General features: G+C 38.6%; 1 protein-coding gene across 1 annotated transcript; it reads right to left on the bottom strand.

Annotated features, from left to right (window-relative positions):
• Positions 1 to 5,559: 5,559 nt before the first annotated feature.
• LOC128060536 (stromelysin-1-like) lies at positions 5,560 to 11,550 on the bottom strand. The gene is made up of 10 exons (XM_052652939.1): positions 11,446 to 11,550; positions 10,436 to 10,680; positions 10,190 to 10,338; positions 9,921 to 10,046; positions 9,339 to 9,503; positions 9,009 to 9,153; positions 7,983 to 8,116; positions 7,409 to 7,568; positions 6,584 to 6,687; positions 5,560 to 5,660 (listed from the first exon to the last, which is right to left on the bottom strand). Exons 1-10 carry the CDS (start codon positions 11,548 to 11,550, stop codon positions 5,560 to 5,562), a joined length of 1,434 nt encoding a protein of 477 aa, XP_052508899.1.
• Positions 11,551 to 20,640: the final 9,090 nt, after the last annotated feature.

Raw genomic sequence — 20,640 nt, 5'->3', positions numbered from 1 at the left:
AAAAATGAAACCATCTATGTGCTGATGACTCCCAAATTTGCATTTCCAATCCATAGCTTTTCCTTAAACTCCAGACTCATAAATCCAGCATCACTGTATGAATGTAAGATAAACATCACAAATACACAACAAGCCCTAAACTAAACTTATGGTCTTTCCACCACAGCCTGCTCACGCCTCAACTGAGGGCCGCTCAACAGCTTTGTCCTAAAAGACTCAAGGTCCTCCAAACTCTTCTCTTTTTCCTACACTTTACAGCCTCACATGTTCACATCCTAAATCCTGTTGATTCTATTTGCAAATACATCTCAAATAACTTCTACCCACTACTACGGTTCCCACCTGGTTGGAATCACCATCCTCGCTTGATTAAAATAGTACAATTGCCTCCTAACAGGTCTCTATGCTTCTAACTATTTTCCCGTTTGATCTATTAATAATCTAACAGAGTATCCAGAGACTCTTCTGACCTATTCTCTCCTATGGTTCTTCCATTTCACCCAAAAACCAAAGTTTTAAACTGACCCATCTGACCCCACAGGACTTGCTCCTGCCTCAGCCCACATCTCTCTGCCTTTCTCTTCTAGGACTCACACCCCCTCCAACTTCACTGCCGTCAGCAGCCCCCTTGCTGTTCCTTGAACACTGAGCATGGGGGACTCGGGCCTGTATCTCCTTCCAACATATGATGTAGTGTATTTATAGTTCTTAATTGTAGTTTCTTGTCCACCTCTCTCATGAATGTAAGTTTTAAGAAGACAAAATCTTCACTTCTTTTGTTCACTGATTTATTCAAATGTATCCAAGCTTTTAACACTGTGCTTAGTATACGGTGAGCATTTAGTAACTATTGCCCAAAGAAGGAATGAATAAGAAAAAGAAGAAATGAATGTCTCCTATCCTGTCTGCCCTTTATGTTTATTTCCATATCAGCGGTATCATCCCCAAATTGTGACCTCCGAAAGTTTTGGAAGCACTTCTCTCCTTTCTTCGCAGAATTTTGACCTAGATTTCTGCCAACTGTAGTCTTGCGGTTCTGACTCTCCTCCCAAGTTTTTACTTGCTCATGAGGATGTAATTTGAATCTGATTAATCACAAAACTGACATGGACTGAAAGCATTGAGAAAAAGACGTTTTCATTTGCTACAGAGTCAAATGGTAACATGTTAGGACTTCATGGAAAATGAAATTCAAAACAATTATGTTAATAATTAATGTGCAGAAACATTTAAAAATTAAATTGTCATTTTCAGAATGTGTCAGGGAAATTAATTTGATGTTCTGTAACAGATCTATATAAAATATTTTCATGCCTTTGAAAATGTATCTGTGGTCTCATGTGTCACACGGCTTGTCCCAGGAGTGTGAGAGTCCTCTACAATGCTCTTTTATGAATCACCCATGTCCTTTCCTTTAGTATCAGATTTTGCAGTGATTTTTTAAAACCACTAATCTATAATTAAGATTAATCTATGACTCTCTTAAGGTAGCCAAATGCCTCATCATCTAATTAGTGACATGTGTGTATGGATGAGTGAGATTCCCACTGTCCCTTTTTACTATCCAGCAAAATCCTAATTGACAAGTCATTAAATATTCTTGAATTATGAATGAACTATTTATTTTAAAAAGCCGTATTCCTGTACACTTAGATGCACGTAAAATATTCTATTACCTGAGTTAATACTCTGTATTTAAATGGAAAAGTATATGAAGCAGCACTTGTAGAAATTACTTGAGTTACAAACCTTTGACTTTTGAAAGTCTGTATTACACATCCATGCCTAGATCACTCCAACCTCCCCTTTTGATTCAGCTAGTTATAAAGAGCCAGTTCCTTTCTTTATCTCTTTTCCAGCTCTTGACTTATTACCTCTGTCAGTCTTTCCTTTGCTTCATCTCTTTTGTTTTTCATCACATGTAGGCAATGGCACCCCACTCCAGTACTCTTGCCTGGAGAACCCCATGGATGGAGGAGCCTGGTAGGCTACAGTCCATGGGGTCGCTAAGAGTCGGACACGACTGAGCGACTTCACTTTGACTTTTCACTTTCATGCATTGGAGAAGGAAATGGCAACCCACTCCAGTGTTCTTGCCTGGAGAGTCCCAGGGATGGGGGAATCTGGTGGGCTGCTGTCTATGGGGTCGCACAGAGTCCGACATGACTGACGCGACTTAGCAGCAGCAGCAGCATAGTCAGTTCATGTCAATACAAAGAATAGGAAGCAGCAGAGTGGATCATATGTGAGTCTGGTGTCAGCCAAGATGGGTTACATCTCTAGTTCAGCCATTTATTCTCAGCATGACCTTGAGGATATGGCCTATCGTCTCTGAGCAGCAATCTTTAGATTTGTAAAACTGATGTAATAATCTCTACCTCCCAAATAAGAGTTAAGTGAGGTGATGTATGTAAAGTATTTGTTTCTGCATTAAAACAGGACAAATAATATATGTCAGACTTTCGGTTGGACTAGTTAATGTCTGAGAGCAGCTTTTTTTTTTTTTTTTGCATGCCAATCAAATAATAGGAATAATAGTAAAATATTTAAAATCACCTATGGATACACTGAATACTGAAAACAGTATATTGATGCCCACAATTTTATTTGATTTATTTACTATTTTTTCCCAATGCTACAATGAATATCCTTGAATACACTTGCATATCTGATGAAAAGCTTAACCTTCAAAGTCTAAGCAGAGATGGAGGGGTAGGGAAACTATTGTTTAGGTTCTCCACCATGTGAGCCATTTGGATACTCATGAAAACCACAAATTACACATTACTGAATTGTTATTTAATGTAATGGTTTTATTTACTTAAAATATATTTTTATTTTTTTTATTTTATATTTAAATTTTATTTCTTTGATGCATACATTTATTTAATCACTAATTTAATGACCAATAGGAAACTGAATAAATAAATCACATATTTCTCTCACAGAATGTAGTTATGAAAAAGTGAAGCAAATTCTGCATATACTGATGTGGAATGGTTGCCAGGCTATAGTAAGTGAAAACAGCAAATGGCAGAGCAGTGTGAGTTTATATGCTACCATTTTAACTTAGGGTTTCTCTGGTGGCTCAAATGGTAAAGAATCTGCCTGCAATACAGGAGACCTAGGTTGGGATGATCCCCTGGAGAAGGGAATTGTTCCCCAATACGGTATTCTTGCCTGGAGAAGCCCATGGGCAGAGGAGCCTGGCAGACTATGGTCCATGGGTTAGCAAAGAGTCGGATACAACTGGGCGGCTAACACACGCACACACTTTAACTTATAAAGATAATATTATTGCTTGTATATGTATAAAATAGTTCTGAAAGGATTCCTAAAATTCTAGTTTGTTACTTCTGAAAAAAGGAACTAGATAGTGATGATAAATGTGCGAGGAAAATTAATTTTTCATTGCATGTTTTTTACCTTTCAAATTCATGCTGTGGATGCATAATATCTATCAAAAAATAAACCAAATAAATTTAGTTAATTTTTAAAATAAAGACATGTTCAATTCTTGGCAAAATATTGTCATTTATTAAGATTACATCATAAAAATCTTTCATTTGATATCTCTTGCACTATAAGACTAGTCAAATGCTGAAAAATCCCACATATTTATATCTTCTCTTTTTTAAAAAGAAAATTTAGGTATAATTGACATACAGCATTGTATTAGTTTTAGGTGTACAACATAATGATTTGGTATGTGACTACAATGCAAAATGTTTACCACAGTAAGTTTAGTTAACATTTATCACCAAACATAATCACTGTATCTTCTTTTCTGAGTTCTAAGCTGATTTATTTCATGTTATCACTTGTGAATCTCTCAGACATTTCAAAAATTAGCAAAACTGATCAATTCTTCCTATTGCCCTTTCCTCACAAAACTGCCTCTTTCCGGTAAGCTCAACAAAGCTACCCAGGAGTTATTCTGGCCACTTACGTCTGTTAAATAAACTCCATATCTAAGCCATCATAGAGTTCTGTTGCCAATCATATATATATGCCCGTCTGATTTGCCCCTGTGACCACTTTAGTCCAAACCATCTTCTCAGCTAGCTTTCATTGTCTTCCTTCAAAACCTTCTCCAATGCCATTCTTCCAAAACTTCTAAAACCACCCAGCTCAAAGGAGTTCCTCCTGTTATTCTGTCAAAGAAGGCTAATTTTTCATTTATAACTCTTACTAAAATTACAGTTGCGTATCCGTGTTTGTCACTCTTTGCATATAGTCTTTCTTGCTGGATTATAATATCAGTGAGGCAGGAACAGTGTCCATTTCCTCAGGCTCCCATGCCCACAGCCTAGCTGCTGCTGCTGCTGCTGCTAAGTCGCTTCAGTCGTGTCCGACTCTGTGCGACCCCATAGACGGCACCCCACCAGGCTCCCCTGTCCCTGGGATTCTCCAGGCAAGAACACTGGAGTGGGTTGCCATTTCCTTCTCCAATGCATGAAAGGAAAAATGAAAGTGAAGTCGCTCAGTCGTGTCCAACTCGTAACGACCCCATGGACTGCAGCCCACCAGGCTCCTCCGTCCATGGGATTTGCCAGGCAAAAGTACTGGAGTGAGGTGCCATTGCCTTCTCCGCACAACCTAGCACAATACCTGAAACATGGAATACTACTAATAAATTATTCATTAAGTTAATAAGTTATAGCATGAATGAGCTCTTACTGTGTAGCCAATACTGTGCTACACGTATTACTTAGGAGTGGCAAACCTGTTTTAGGACAAGCATTTGCCCATGGGGGCTTACATGGGCATGGACAGATACAAAATGAGTAAAGGAGGGCATTTTCATCTGTGAATAGAGGCAATCTGAGCACAGTTATTTACTTGGGCAGGGAAAGGAACTCCATTTATGGAATATATAAGTAAAAGGAGAAGATAAAGAACAGGTTTATTTTCCCACCAGAAAAAAATGAGGTGTGTGAACCAGGTGATTTGTTTTAATTATAGGATTCTGCTTCACAACTTTTTGCAGAGCCTGCCCTGTATGGTGACAACTCCGTTGATCTTTCTCCTTAGGTGTGTCAGGAACACATATGATGCCTGGTTGGCAGAAATAGCATCCCTTTGGTAGGGCACCTGGGGAGGGGAAATAGCAGATTGTTTCCAGTTCTGATTGAGCCCATTTTGAGGTCCCAGCCATGGAGACCCTGATCCTGTACCTCCATTGTTGACTGATTGGTCCACAACACACCCAAGATTGTGAGGAAAGTGCATTCATTGAAACAAACAACACGATAAAGTAACTGACAGATTCTCTTTATTAAATAATAAGTAAATAGTCTATATACAGTCACTTGCTTGTTCCACGAGTGCTAACCCTGTTCCCATGGGAGGCTAATGCACGTGACCAGAGTACAAATGCACAGCCCATTTGAATGCTCTGTGATATGTAAGGCTAGTGGGCAAGACACACAGCTCACACTCTCGGTCTCCGTCACTGCACACCCAGGAGAACACGAACCATTTCAGTTCATGGAGACTTAGGTGAAGAGTTATCAGCTTAACTTAAAATGCCCATGTTATGCCTTCTAAATATCTCTCCTAACAATTCAACCAGCTGTTACTCTTCAACACATGTGTCACTTTCTTTGCATTTGGGTCAAATTCAAACTGCGAAGATCCATTGAAGAAATAGTAAAACCCTGCAAATGCAGACAAGGGAAATAATGAGATGTTTTTCTTCAAGTAAATAAATTTGGCAACACAGAGAACTCAGAATAACAAATACTTAAAAGTAGAAAGTGTTTGTAGAGATTTACTATGTGCCAGGAACTATGGTAAGCATTTTGCATGACTTTTATTTTCATTTCTTTCAGTAAAAGTCCTATGAGGCACATATATCTAACTCCATTTTACAGATGAGGAAGTTGAGATTCAGACAAATTTAAATGCCTGCCCAAGGTCACTTAACAAGGAAAAGATGTGAACAGCACCCCACTCCAGCTCTGTCTGACAGCAGAACCAGGCTCTGGGTTATTAGGTTATTCCGCTTGAAATCAGATAAAATTCTCTGCATCTTCAGAAACTGTATCTTTACACTTTTCCTTCTGAATACTCCTCCTCCCCGTTGCTGACAAAGAAGCCTGATTCTTTGGCCTCAGAGAATCTCAGGGACTCTTTCAGAACCAGATGGTCCTTTTTGACTCTGCCATCCTGGTGCTCAGGTTACCTTTCAATAAAGATCATCTATTCCTCCACCCACCTATAACTAAGTGGGGGAGAAAATCCTTTTTTTTTTTTTAACTTTGGGCTCATGGAAAGTTAAATATTGGCAGCTGACTGACTACTCAGGAAAGACAGAGAAATTCTCCATGGGAATTAGCGGTGGGATGGAGAAGACAGCTGGCCAGTGTTGAACTTGGCCACACCACTTGAGGGGTTTTTTATACAGCTTATTATATGAAGTAGTCATACAATTGATAGGAAATTTGTAAGCTGAAATTTAGGGTTGGGAGGAGGAACTGGTTAAAGAAAACTGTTATCAAATTCTTCAGCTTTCCTCTTTCTTCTGGTACTATAGAATGTTTCAAGTGCCCCACTGCCAACAAAAGGAGTGCCCTCTTACCAAATACTTCAAAAACAGCATCCACCTCTGGTTCAACCCCTGGAAAATCTTCCACTATTTGCTTGGGAAAACCTGGCTCCATGGATTGTCTCTTCTCATCAAATCTGCACCAAGTAAGAGAAACAAAGCTCAGCATTGCACAGAGGCCGTGTTATCAAAATCGGCAAAAAATGTGGAATTCTAATTAATTTTCCAAGATTTGCAAATAAATGTCAGGCATGTTTAATGCTACAGAAATGCGTGATTTTAATGGTACTGCAAACTAGGCTCTAAAAATTGTATCTCTACCAGAAAGAGAGGCAACATCTTGATCTAGCAGATGCTGTTTGCTACCATATTTCTTAGGTCTGGAGAGAAAGAATCTTAATCATCCTTCTATCACAAAGATATGAACACAGAGTGGATCCAATCATTCATTTTAAATACAAATTTCAAGTTTTCTATCATATTTGGTTCATATATGTTGCCACTGGGGCTTCCCAGATGGCTCAGCAGTGAAGAATCCTCCTGCCAACATACGAGACACATATTCGATCCCTGGGTCAGGAAGATCCCTTGGAGGAGGAAATGGCAACCCACTCCAGTATTCCTGCCTGGGAAATCATGGACAGAGGGGCCTGGCGGGTTACAGTCCATGGGGTCGCAAAGGGTTGAGCATGGTTGGGGGACTGAGCACAGACACAAGGACTCCCCCACAGCTGTCTAGAGCCCCACCGTTCTTCCTGTGGGGGACGAAGGTCTAAGAGGAAGATAGGCAACTTCCTTAGAGGAAGAAGATAATTTCCCTAACTAGGATCATATAAAGTTATTACAAATAAATATTACCTCCAGTATTTGTCCTCTGCAAAGAAGTACGTTTTCTTCTTTTCCTTGTCAGAAAAGGCTGCATCTATTTTCCTTACTGTTGAAGGAAGGCCCAGGGTATGGATGCCTCTTGGGTAACCTGCTTGCATCTCATTGCCTCTGATGGCCCAGAACTGATTTCCTGTATTTATGAGAAAAAACCACAATCACACTGTATCTAAAACAACTGAGTCTTTGGTTTTGGAAATACTTCTTAGCACCTTTGATTTTCATAGTAAAAAAAGAAGCCAGAATTTTAGATTTAGCAGCCCCAAATAGACATTAAACAAAAACTTGTAGGTTGAATGAATGAACACAGATGGAATGAACACAGCTGTAAATTCCAAATAAGGGAATTTACAACTGGGCTATTTCTATTCTTGTGTTCATCATCTATAAAATATAAATAAAATAATGCCAGTCTCCATTATAGCTTTGTTACATTTAAGCAATAAACCAGGCAAAATTTGTTGTGGAAAAATATTAAAGTCTTAATCAATTTTTTGGTGAGAGGCTTTATTTCAGCAAATTGAAGAAATTATTACATAATAATTACCTTTAAAAATGAAAACCGTGTCTTTGCTAGTAACTTCATACGCGGCATCTATGCCTGAAGGAAGAGATGGCCAGAATGAAGAGATCAAATGAAATTCAGGTTCGAGTGTCCTGAAAGATTTCCGCCAAAAATGTCTGAAATACATGCAAAAAGAAATGAAAATTGAAAAAAGTCTTCCACCTTTTAGCATATTTTCCTCACTCTCCTTCCTCACCCATTTTCCGCCATTCCCACATCCTCTAGGATCAATGACAGACAGAAATCAGGTATGTTGCCATTAAGGAAAAATCTTTCCTCCCCCCCCCCCCCCCAGAAGACTGCACTGGACCTGTTGGCATAGGATTCCAGAATAATATCTCTGTGAAAGGGAAGTTATCCTATAATGCAAATTAATCAACTGACTGTAAGTTTTAAACACCCACGATTCATGCAAAACAGTATATATATTACACCATCATTTATATTTTCAAAAAGAAAGACAGATGTGTATATGTACATGTAAGTATATTTTTATACAGTCACAGAATAATTCTGGAAGGATATTAAAGCATTCATCACTATGGATGGAGATAGGGAGAACTGAGAAACTGAATCAGTGATGTGATGATGACTTCTTTTAACTTTCTTTCCACTTGTGTGGTTTTATCATGTGCATATTTATCCAGCAGTGAGTAAATTAATTGATTAAATGTAATAGTCTCCTGGTATCTTTTTTAAAGGAAGTAAAGATAAAATTCAGATTCTAAAGTTTTACTTGTGACTTTTCAAAAGTAACCATGACTCAATAATATTTGGGAGTGATAGTTACAGGATAAAAATAAAATCATCTTAAGTCTTTGAAAATGAACTTGACAGTTTTAGGAAAATATGGAAAGTGGAGCGTCAGAATAATTTCAAGTCTCAGAGCAAAATTGTTTTGTTTTAAATACTTAAAAATCTCTATCAAGTTCCTATTTGTTTTCCTCTCTAAGCATTGTGTTGATACATCAAAAGAATAGATAGGAATATAAAGTTTTCTGGACTGACCTGCCTTTAAAAAACAGGATTTCTCCCCTCAGTGTGCTGACTGCATCGAAGGACAAGGCAGGATCACACGCAGCTGGGGTCCCGGGTTCGGGAGGCACAGATTCCGTGGGCACCACGGGGTCATTAGGGGAAACTAGGGGAGACCCTAAAGGGGACAGAGGTGAGGATGCAAACATCAGCAGGAAATGATGCTTCTGTCACTGTATATGCTTCCCACACGTTCTCAAAGTGCCTCGAGTAAAATTATAAATGTTTTATGCCGCATTTGGAAGCTTTCCTAAAGACCATCGTTGCAAAGCTCCCACGTCTAATTTTTCCAGCATCACTCACCGTACAGGAACTGAATGCCGTTGATATCATCCTGAGAAAGGCGGAACCGAGTGAGGTCTGTGAGAGGGTCGTAGACTGGGTACATCAAAGCTTCACGTTCGGTTGAGTGTTGGAGACCCAGGGAATGGCCAAATTCATGGGCAGCAACAAGGAATAAATTGATTCCTATTTAAGAAATCATAGATAACAGTCACTTTTTCCTTAAATACACGTACATTATACAGGTCAGCTGTGCATTATGTTCATTTGATCAGCTATTATAGTCGCTTATTTCCTGGAAGCACGCAGTACCTTTCTTGCCCCCTCTCCACCTTTGTTGTTGTTGTTGTTGTTAATTGATCAACTGACTGATTACACTTAATGGAAAGTCAAGTGTTTTTCAAGGCTCATTCTTGGAATCAGTCTTTGAGACAAAGTATCCAGCCATATCCAATTATTCCCATCTCCAGTCTGCCTCTGCTGATTCTTGTCCCACTGGGAAATCTGTTACACTCCATTTCTCCAATATTCTTAGTTATTTAGACTTCTCCAAGTTAAAATAAAAATCAACACCAAAATCATTCTGAGGGATGTGTCACTGACCTGATGTATCCTTTGTCCATTGTTCATCATCATCAAAGTGAGCATCTCCATAAAACCCTGATCCAGGTGGATAGGCGTGAGCCAAAACTTTTCCAGGTCCATCAAAAGGCAAAAAGTCCCCATGTTCTAAGAGAAGAAAAAAATATATATATTGGATGATCAATAATTTAGATCTTTTTGGAATCTTTTCTAATGAAACAACATTACATAAAATTTTGTGTGGGTTTCCCCCCACCCTTGGTCTTTTTTTCTTTTTTTTTTTTTTTTACCTCTAACTGCAAATATGATCATTATGTCAGCTTCTCCTTCATAGATCCTGGAGAATGTAAGTGGAGTCACCTCCTCCCAGACCATCAGAGCTTTTTCAATGGCAGAATCAACAGCATCTCTGGGTAAATCCTTTGTGTAATTCACAATTCTGTATGAAAAAAAGTAATAATAAAGGTACTATTTTCTCCTGTGATAGTAATTTATAAAATCTCAATAGCATGTCAAAATCTCTTTGGACCCATTACCTGTAGGTAAGGTGAGTTTTCCTCCACTTGGGCATACCAGGAAAGGTTCTGAAGGAACCGACATCAGGAATCCCACATCGGGGCTTGCGTATCACCTCCAGAGTGTCAGAGTCCAACTTTCCTGTCACCTCCAACCCCAGAAACTTCTGCATCTCTTGAATCTTTTTGACTACCGGACTACTGTCCTTTCTTCTAACAAACTGTTTCGTATCCTTTGCAAGGTTGTAGTAGTTTTCTAGATATTGCTAATGGAAAATAAGTATAGTTTCAGGTCATCTTATGATTTTTAGTGGTTTACAGTAAATTTGTGCAGTTGCTCACTTAATCTATTTGAAATAGTCTTCTAGCCTACTGAAATAAAAGTCAATGTCATGTTTAATTCTTCAGTTACAGACTCTTCTTCACTTTTGCTTTATCTTTGTAACAGAATAATCTCTGCAGCTTATTTTACTACCAGAGGAATGAAAATCGCCATGAGCTGAAAAATCAAGGTAAGTACCTAGGGAACTTAAAGGAGATAAACTAAACAATCGAACTTCCTTGTGTGTATTTGTCTATTTCAGCTACATTTATTCAATTTTCCACTTTATACTGCTCATAAGGAGTTGGCTTAAGAAAAAAACTTAGAAAAATCTCTGTGTCTAAACATGACAGCAGCAATAAAAATATCCAGCTAACATTATATTGGATTAAAATACCTACAGAAGTTTCAAGATAAGACACATTTCATACACTCTCTGCTTGTTATTCACGTATCTTAAACACTGCTGCTACTAAGGTGGTTTTGATCTTAGTACCTAATATCTCTGGCTTTTGTTCCTTCCAGTATAAAAGGAGAAGCCCAGATGAGTGATACTGAGACCCTTTCCATGTGCAACACTGTATAACTCTGCGTTTGCACTTCATACATTGTCAGTTCCAACAATTCTGTGCAAGCTTTATAAACAGAAAGCAGAGCTAGTTTCCCCACCGGGCCATCAGGGATGTGAGGACCACCCCCCCTTAATTACCTGAACAAACTCCATGCTGTCTTCCTTGTCCCTTGCAGCCCTGTCCAGTGGATAGGCTGAGCACACGGCCACACATAGCGACAGCAGAATTGGAAGGTTTCTCATTTCCACTGACTTTTCTCAGCTTGATGTGGTCTTAATGGCTTGCTCTATGTCTATCTTCTACTATGTCCACGGTCTACAGTCCGATTTTTATAAGGTGACTGTTTGTTTAGATCACACGCAGCTTGACTCATGATTGCTTTCTTTCAAATGGCAACAGGACCATTTCCAAAAATTCTGAATCCAAAGTAAGATGATACAACCTACTTTACTAATTTCTCCCAACGTTTCCAATTTTGCAAGTCAAAAGAGTGATTAATCTCCAGGAAATGCTTCCTGTCTTGGTAAGAAGAAAACTGGGGCATTTTTTTTTTTAAATTCTGGAAAAAATGACTGGAATTTACTAGACAGTTTACATTTGTGGGATTGAGAGAAGAAGTAAGTTGACCTGGTAAAAAGTCAGAATTCTGTAGAACTTTTAAATGCAGTTTTAAGAAAAATGTATTTAAAATCAAATGTGATAAGAGCTAAGTGAATGCGAAGCTGAATATATATAGCCACAGTCTATACTGTTAAATTCTGTAAAAACAGAAGAAATATACTCTAGAATAAAATTGAAAGGGAAATTCACTTTTTGAGATTTTGATCTGAAATACCTAAATCTGATGCAAAATTGATTTAAAAGCAGGCGGTTAGTCCGGGTAGGACTCTATCTGATAACTTTCCACTTTTGCCTTCCTATTTATCATGCTTCTCCATGACTAATTAGACAGGATAGCACATGATCCTTGCTACCTCCAACTTATATAGTCATTCTTCTAGCTATTCACTTGTTTCTCAAGTGCCACAGTTTTAAATGTTTCAGAATAAACAAATTAAGATTGCAAATTTGAAGATAACATTTAAAGGAGAAATATAGAAAAAAGTGACCAAAGTAGCTGGGAAGGATGAAAGAAGGAAATAAACAGTATAATTTACTAGAGGAGATGATTGCTGCACAACTAATTTTATAAGAAGTAAAGAAATTGTATGGGAATTGTGAAGAAGGAAAGATATTTTCTTGAGAGAAAGCCTAGGATAAAGTCACAAATAAGTGAAGACTGAAATAGTTTGGATATAGAGGAACATCCAGGAACAGGATAAACAACCGTACAAACTCAAGAAAGTTTAGTGTCTCTATGAAAAAATGGCAAAGGTTTGACTTTTTATTGAAGTAAAAAGTGTATGAACATGAGTAGTGAAAAATGAAAAATAAAGTTGTGGGAAGATAGGTTGGAGCTTCTTTGTGGAATGCCATTAGTGACTAAGATGTTTGTTTTATTTAGTTTATTTCAGGTATTTACTTGATTTTGTTATTAATGGAAATCCATGTTCTACAAAATATTTTCAATTAAATTTTTTATATTTCAATAAAATTTTGTATTTTTACTATAGAAAATTTAAAATTCATAATAATGTAGAGGAAATTAAATTATTTATGGTCAAGCTACTAGGAGAAAAAATACGATTAGCACTTTGCAGTACTTTCTTCTGATTTTTGATAGTTGTGTATTCCATTTTATATCATGCTCATTCATGGACAATTTATAAAATTTTATCTATTTTTTCTATGAATTTGAATGTCATCAGCCAAAAGGAAGTACTAGTAAGGCGAAGCATTTCTTCTTCACCATGTAAAAATAAAACATGTTGCTTTCAGGTTTTTTAAAATGTACATTTTCCATAGTTGAAATCAGATCATATATATTATTTTTCATGTCTAATTTCCATAGAATCATTCAAACATATTGGTTGAAAGGTGAACTAGAGGAAAAAAGGAAGTTGGGAACAGATAATATCTGCAAGTGGGGTGACTATCTTTTTCATTTATAAAAGCCTAATGACTCAGATCACTCAACAAGAGTAGTAAATGTGTTGAAATCCATGATTCAAATTCCTTGGCAATGACAATGACTTTTATGTGGCTCCAGGCAACTTGATTTTAGAGAAGGAAGGACAGCATTTTGTAATATGCTTGGTGTAATAATTTGACTGTGTACACACACACACACACACACACACACACAATTTGGGGGGGGTACTCCAATAGGACGTGTATTTAATCTGATTATAGGATACAAAATATTGCTTGTGAAGCACTTTTTCTCCTATGATGATTAGAGTAGAAGCAGAAGGTTGATAGGTGTGAAAAGGTGCATGGTCCAAGCATAACCCCATACTGCCAAATCTACCTGACAAGTCACCTTTCAACTAGAAAACTGAAAACAAACTGAGAAACAAGAACTCTGTTAAATGTTTTAAAGCTGGACCTATGCATTCTGAAATTGTCCGTTTGGGGTCAATTGGCAATTGTATGTCTTTATGTAATTTTCCAAGGTGGTTCAGGAGAAATTTAATAATTCCAGCAAGTTTGAGCATCTCTTTTGGTAACTTGTCCTATGGGAGGTATCTTGGATGGGTATGAAAATCTAAGGTCACAATTTCTTGTCTCTCATCCAAAATCAACATGCCTCCAATAGAGATGTGGTTTCAGTGTTTTCTAGTTCATTGAAAAATAAATGTTCTGGTCCCTGATCAGACATTTGAGGAGAAGAAATATCTTTCCAGTTCTTTAAAATGACTGCAAGTTCCTGAAGTTTTATAAGATAAGCATAGATAAGCCTCCAAATCTTTTTTCTAATATAGCTTCTCTGACCCTATAAATAGTGGAAAAGTATGTTTTAAAGCAATTTTGTTTTCAATGTTATAACTTTTCCCCTTTCATTTTATGTGCCATACATAGTACGTGCTCATTGCAGCACTGTTCACAGTAGCCATGACATGGGAACAATCTAATTGTCCAATGACAGATGAACAGATAAAGATGTGGCACGCACATACAATGGAATATTACTTAGCCTTAAAGAGCAATGAAGTTGAGTCATTTGTAGAGATATCGATGGACCTAGTCTGTCATACAGAGTGATGTAAGTCAGAAAGAGAAAAGTAAATATTACATATTAATGTATATATATGAAGTCTAGAAAGATGGCTCAGATGAACCTATGTCCAGGGCAGGAATAGAGACATAGACATAGAAAATGGACGTGTGGGAGTGGGGGCCTGGGGAGTGTGGGGCAACCTGGGAGATTAGGATTGACGTATATACACTACCATGTGTGAAATAGACAGCTAGTGGGAACCTGCTGTAAAACACAGGAAGCTCAGCCCAGTACTCTGTGATGTGATAGGGTGGTAGTTGGGAGGTCTCAGAGGGAGGGAATGTACGTAAATATGTAGTTGATTCACTTCACTGTACAGCAGAAAGTAACACAACATTGTAAAGCAATTATGAAGTGAAGTGAAGTGATAGTTGTTGAGTCATGTCTAAATCTTTGAGAGCCCCCTGCCAGGCTCCTCCATCCATGGAATTCTCCAGGCCAGAATACTGGAGTGGGTAGCCTTTCCCTCCTCCAGGGGATCTTCCCACCCAGGGATCGAATATGGGTCTCCTGCATTGCAGGCAGATTCTGTACCAACTGAGCTATCAAGGAAGATCTTAGTTTGTTGAGATCCACAAAGCAACTTGGTGGTATTTTGACTGAGGCCACTTGTCTTCTTAGACTGAAAATTTTCCAATGTAATGTTTCTGCCAGATAAATGAGAACACTGCTTCTAGATTTATCTGGTAGTAGTGACGAGCTGGACTAGCAGGAGAAGAAGGTAAAGCTGACTGGCTTATGGGGGCTATTACAATCTAAGTGAGCCATAAGGAGAACCAGAGGACTGCAGATATAAGTCCCATATAAGGAAAGAGATGATACAGATAGAAAAGGGACAGGAAGGATAAAAATAATAATAAGAAGGCATCAGTTCCATTCAGTCACTCTATCGTGTTCGACCCTTTGCGACCCCATGGACTGCAGCACTCTAGGCCTCCCTGTCCATCACCAACTCCCAGAGTTTACTCAAACTTACTTCCATCAAGTCGTTGATGCCATCCAACCATCTCATCCTCTGTCGTCCCTTTCTCTTCCCACCTTCAATCTTTCCCAGCATCAGGGTCTTTTCAAATGAGTCAGTTCTTCGCATCAGGTGGCCAAAGTATTGGAGTTTCAGTTTCAGAATCAGTCCTTCCAGTGAACATTCAGGACTGATTTCCTTTAGGATGGACTCGTTGGATCTCCTTGCAGTCCAAAGGACACTCAGGAGTCTTCTCCAACACCACAGTTCAAAAGCACCGTTTCTTTGGTGCTCAGCTTTCTTTATAGTCCAGCTCTCACATCCATACATGACTACTGGAAGAACCATAGCTTTGATTAGATGGACCTTTGTTGGCAAAGTAATGTTTCTGCTTTTTAATATACTGTCCAGTTTGGTCATAACTTTTCTTCCAAGGAGCAAGTGTCTTTTAATTTCAAGGCTGCAGTCATCATCTGCAGTGATTTTGGAGCCCAAGAAAATAAAATCTCTAACTGTTTCTATTGTTTCCCCATCTATTTGCCATGAAGTGATGGGACCAGATGTCACGATCTTTGTTTTTTGAATGTTGAGTTTTAAGCCAACTTTTTCACTCTCCTTTTTCACTTTCATTAAGAGGCTCTTTAGTTCTTCACTTTCTGCCATAAGGGTGGTGTCATCTGTGTATCTGAGATCATTGATATTTCTCCTGGCAATCTTGATTCCAGCTTGTGCTTCATCCAGCCCAGCATTTTGCATAATGTACTCTGCCTATAAGTTAAATAAGCAGGGTGACAATATACAGCCTTGACATATTCCTTTCTTTCCCAATTTGGAACCAGTCCATTGTTCCATGTCCAGTTCTAACTGTTGTGTCTTGACCTGCATATAGAATTCTCAGGAGGCAGGTAAGGTGGTCCAGTATCCCCATCTCTTGAAGAATGTCCCATTATTGAAGAAGGTATGGCATGCCATTAATCTTGTAAAATGGGAAGAACTGAGACTAACTAGTCTATAGTTAAGGGCTTCCCTGGTGGCTCAGATGCTAAAGAATCTGCCTGCAATGCGGGAGACTCAGGTTTGATCCCTGGATTGAGGAGATTCCCCTGGAAAGGAAAATGGCAACTCACTCCAGTACTCTTGCTTGGAGAATTCCATGGATGGAGGAGTCTGGCAGGCTACAGTCCATGGGGTTGCAAAGAGTCGGACAGAATTGAATGACTATCACTGTCACTTTTCACAGTTAAGATTGATTCATAGTTCCTTTCTTTTTGACTTGACAGGTCTGTGCCTAGTATGGAAAAAAGCAAGGATTAAATGAGACCAAGCATTGTCTATTTATTCAGCGCTTGCTATAGAGGAAAGTCAGCCACTGAAATTCATGTTTTGGCAGACAAACTCAAAGCAGACAGACACATGGAAAACATTATGGTGGGAGAAAGGAAGTTTTCACATGTATCCTGATTGGAAACTGTTGATATGGGGACACTGTAGCTGGGCTAACTAGAAGTGGGCATGCTGTGCTATTGGTTAGGAGGTACGTATTTGAATTTTTCTGATTGATCCAAGTTGGAAATAAGACAAAAATGAGAGAGCCTGTCAGTTTCTTGGCAAATGTTGGACATTTTGGATTGTCACAAAAGCTACCTTTTAGCCTCCTAGATCGTCACTGGAGATATCAGTCTAGCTTCCTGCATTTACAAGCTGCTTTCCTCGTTTGTTTATTGCACATAAAGGGATTGGTTTCCTGGGCAGACTGCTACAGATAATGGGTCAAAGTTCTGTTTTCGTGTATAGTTTAATCATTGTCTGTCTGTCTCTCTGTTCAGTCTCTCACTGAAAAAGTTGTCTCTGCTCTGTGCCGTAGGCACCTCTGTAAAAGAAGAAGTTTGGAGTATTTACACTCGGCTGAATTACTTCTTTAGTTATCCATATATTATTTACTTAAATTCTGGAATTTATAAGTGTTATATTCCAGGGCTTAGGTCAGCTATCTGTAACCAGTAACACTCATTGCCCTGACAAAGCCATGTAATGATCCTGGGCAATGCTTTGCCATGGTTAAGACAAGTCATCTTCTTATGAGTCATGATTTGTAAATGTTGACACATTTTTGGATAGGTCACATTATGTAAGAAGGACAGAATGAAACTGTATTGTGGTAATAGCTAAAGTAGAGTTGGCTATGTACCAAAGCATGGCTAACTCACATAAACCTACAGAGCTAGTGGTAGGGTACCCGCTTACTCTCCATTAAAATTATACCATTAGAAGAAAGAAATAAAGATTCTGAACTTTCATTATTTTATATGCTTTTAGGTAATTAAAGCCTTTTACTTTTCTTGGAGTGTGTAATACAGTCTTCTGTTTTAAAAAAAAGATATGATCTTGTTCCTTTGATTGGAAGATTTTCCTCTGCCCTCTCATTTTGCCTAATTTTTTGTGTTGTGTTTGTATTAAGTATGTCAGTTGCATTTCCAGATCTTGGAAAAGTGGCATCATAAGGCTCAACAACATGCTCCACTCTGGATACCAAAGCTACGAGCTATAGAAGTACCCCTTTCTCTTGTGGTTTGGCCAGCTACTGCGGGCACACTGGAAGGCAGGGCTGGCACAGATGGCTGCTAGGTCTTGTCTCGTTCAGTGAGTGTGGGCCTGCTGGAAGGTGGGGTCATGTCTCTTCGGGGCTAGCTGCACAGGCTGGGTCTGCGGGCCCTCTGGGCTGGTGTCAGCTCACTGGTAGGGAGGGGTAGAATAGACATTTTTATTTCTATTTTAAGAATGAAGAAAAAAGGGCAGAGAGAAAGTAAACAAGTTGGTGTCACAGAGCCAGTAAGTGCATATTGCAATTCTGAGAATTGTTTCACCCAAACTTAAGCTCTTTCTGCTTTGCCACTTTGATTCTATTGACTGATAATCTTTCAACTAAGAAGGAGCATGATCTGATACTAGTTGGCTCAATAATTAGGGGCAAGATAAAATAGTTAAGAAATTATTAATAGCAACAAAAATCTTACTCCCAGGTTCTGTTATTTTTTGGAACAGTCAAGTTGACAAGAAAATATCTTGAGGGAGATGTGAATATAAATGAAGTTTGAGGTTTGAGAAGTTTTTCCACTTTTTCTCTAAATTCATGACCTGGAACAAAATGTTCCCATTTTATAAATGCATAAAGTATTATTTCAAAGAAAGGAAAGATTGTGAAATATGTTTTGAGCCACAAAGGTACTGAATTGTGTGTTTATGCTCAGAACTTTAGAGATGGTTTTTTTGATGAGCACTTACGAATTCATGGCTAGCAAGATTTTCAATGGTAATTTTCTGGAATTGGAATATTGACCACCTTTGGTGAGTAAGAAGACTTAGGATTTTGGAATCTCAGCAAAATATATTCACTGCTTGCAGACATTTGTCCTAAGTGGGCAGCAGAAGTGGAAGATAATTGACAGGAAAGCCTGGACTTAGAAAGAGGAGAGGGCAGTCAGAAGGTCAGAAATTCATGAAAGGCACCTCCAAATTGAAGACCACCAGACATATGCTGGGACAAGAGACATATCCAGGTTTCACTTTTCAAGAATATGAACATTTGAGAAAGAAAAATTTTGGAAAGGGTTAAGTCCAGGCTAAGATGATGTTAAAAACAAATGAAATGCAGAGATTGAATTTAATTTGAAGGCACGACAAACTCTTGTCTCTATTTGTTTTATAGGTTTGATTGAACACAGTTGCAACATTTCTGCTACCTAATGTGAATTTGAACAAACGTTTTAACTTTTCTGAACTTCATTTTTTCATCTGTGAGATCAAGGTACTGGTACCTAGCTTGTAATGTGGGTATAAAGATTCAGTTCAGTTCAGTTGCTCAGTCGTGTCCAACTCTTTCCAACCCCATGGACAATAACATGCCAGTCTTCCCTGTCCTTCACCAGCTCCTGGAGTTTACTCAAACTCATGTCCATCAAGTCAGTGATGCCATCCATCCATCTCATCCTCTGTTGTCCCCTTCTCTTCCTGCCTTCAAATTTTCCCAGCATCAGGGTATTTCCCAATGAGTCAGTTCTTCTCATCAGGTGGCCAAAGAATTGAAGTTTCAGCTTTAGCATCAGTCCTTCCAATGAACACTCAGGACTGATCTCCTTTAGGATAGACTGGTTGGATCTCCTTGCAGTCCAAGGGACTCTCAAGAGTCTTCTCCAACACCACAGTTCAAAAGAATCAGCTTTCTTTATAATCCAACTCTCATATTCATACATGACTACTGAGAAAAACCATAGCTTTAACCAGGCGGACCTTTGTTGGCAAAGTAATGTCTTTGCTTTTTAATGTGCTGGCTAGGTTGGTTATAACTTTCCTTCCAAGGAGCAAGCGTCTTTTAACTGCATGGCTGCAGTCACCATCTGCAGTGATTTTGGAGGCCCCCCCCCCCCCCCCCAAATAAAAGTCTTTCACTGTTTCCACTGTTTCCCCATCTATTTCCCATGAAATAATGGGACCAGATGCCATGATCTTAGTTTTCTGAATGTTAAGTTTTAAGCCAACTTTTCCACTCTCCTTTTTCACTTTCATCAAGAGGCTCTTTAATTCTCTTTCTTCCATAAGGGTGGTGTAATCTGCATATCTGAGGTTACTGATATTTCTCCCGGCAATCTTGATTCCAACTTGTGCTTCATCCAGCCGGGAATTTTGCATGATGTATTCTGCATAGAATTAAATAATCAGGGTGACAATATACAGCCTTGTCCTTTCTTTCCCAACTTGTAATCAGTCTGTTATTGCATGTCCAGTTCTACCTGTTGCTTCTTGACCTAAATACAGATTTCTCAGGAGGCAGGTATGGTGGTCTGGTATTCCCATCTCCTTAAGAATTTTCCACAGTTTGTTGTGATCCACACAGTCAAAGGCTTTGGCATACTCAATAAAGCAGAAGTAGATGTTTTTCTGGAACTCTCTTGTTTTTTGATGATCCAGTGGATGTTGGCAATTTGATCTCTGATTCCTCTGCCTTTTCTAAATCCAGCTTGAATATTTGGAAGTTCACGATTCACATTCTGTTGAAGCCTAGCTTGGAGAATTTGGGGCATTACTTTGCTAGGGTGTGAAATAAGTACCATTTTGCAGTGGTTTGAACATTCTTTGGCCTTTCCCTTCTTTGGGACTGGAATGAAAAAAGATACTTTCCAGTCCTATGGCCACTGCTGACTTTTCCAAATGGGC

Source organism: Budorcas taxicolor, chromosome 15 (assembly GCF_023091745.1).
Source record: "Budorcas taxicolor isolate Tak-1 chromosome 15, Takin1.1, whole genome shotgun sequence".
Classification (NCBI taxonomy): Eukaryota; Metazoa; Chordata; class Mammalia; order Artiodactyla; family Bovidae; genus Budorcas; species Budorcas taxicolor.
This window is presented reverse-complemented; position numbering and strand designations above follow the sequence as displayed.

Bases quoted from the DNA above. Each gene is read 5' to 3' on its own strand.
- LOC128060536 (XM_052652939.1), bottom strand. From the start codon at position 11,550: ATGAGAAACCTTCCAATTCTGCTGTCGCTATGTGTGGCCGTGTGCTCA. The intron at 9,504-9,920 runs GTCAGTGACACA...TTTCTTAAATAG, and splicing joins ATGGACAAAGGATACATCAG to GAATCAATTTATTCCTTGTT. The intron at 7,569-7,982 runs GTAATTATTATG...TCATAAATACAG, and splicing joins CACGGTTTTCATTTTTAAAG to GAAATCAGTTCTGGGCCATC.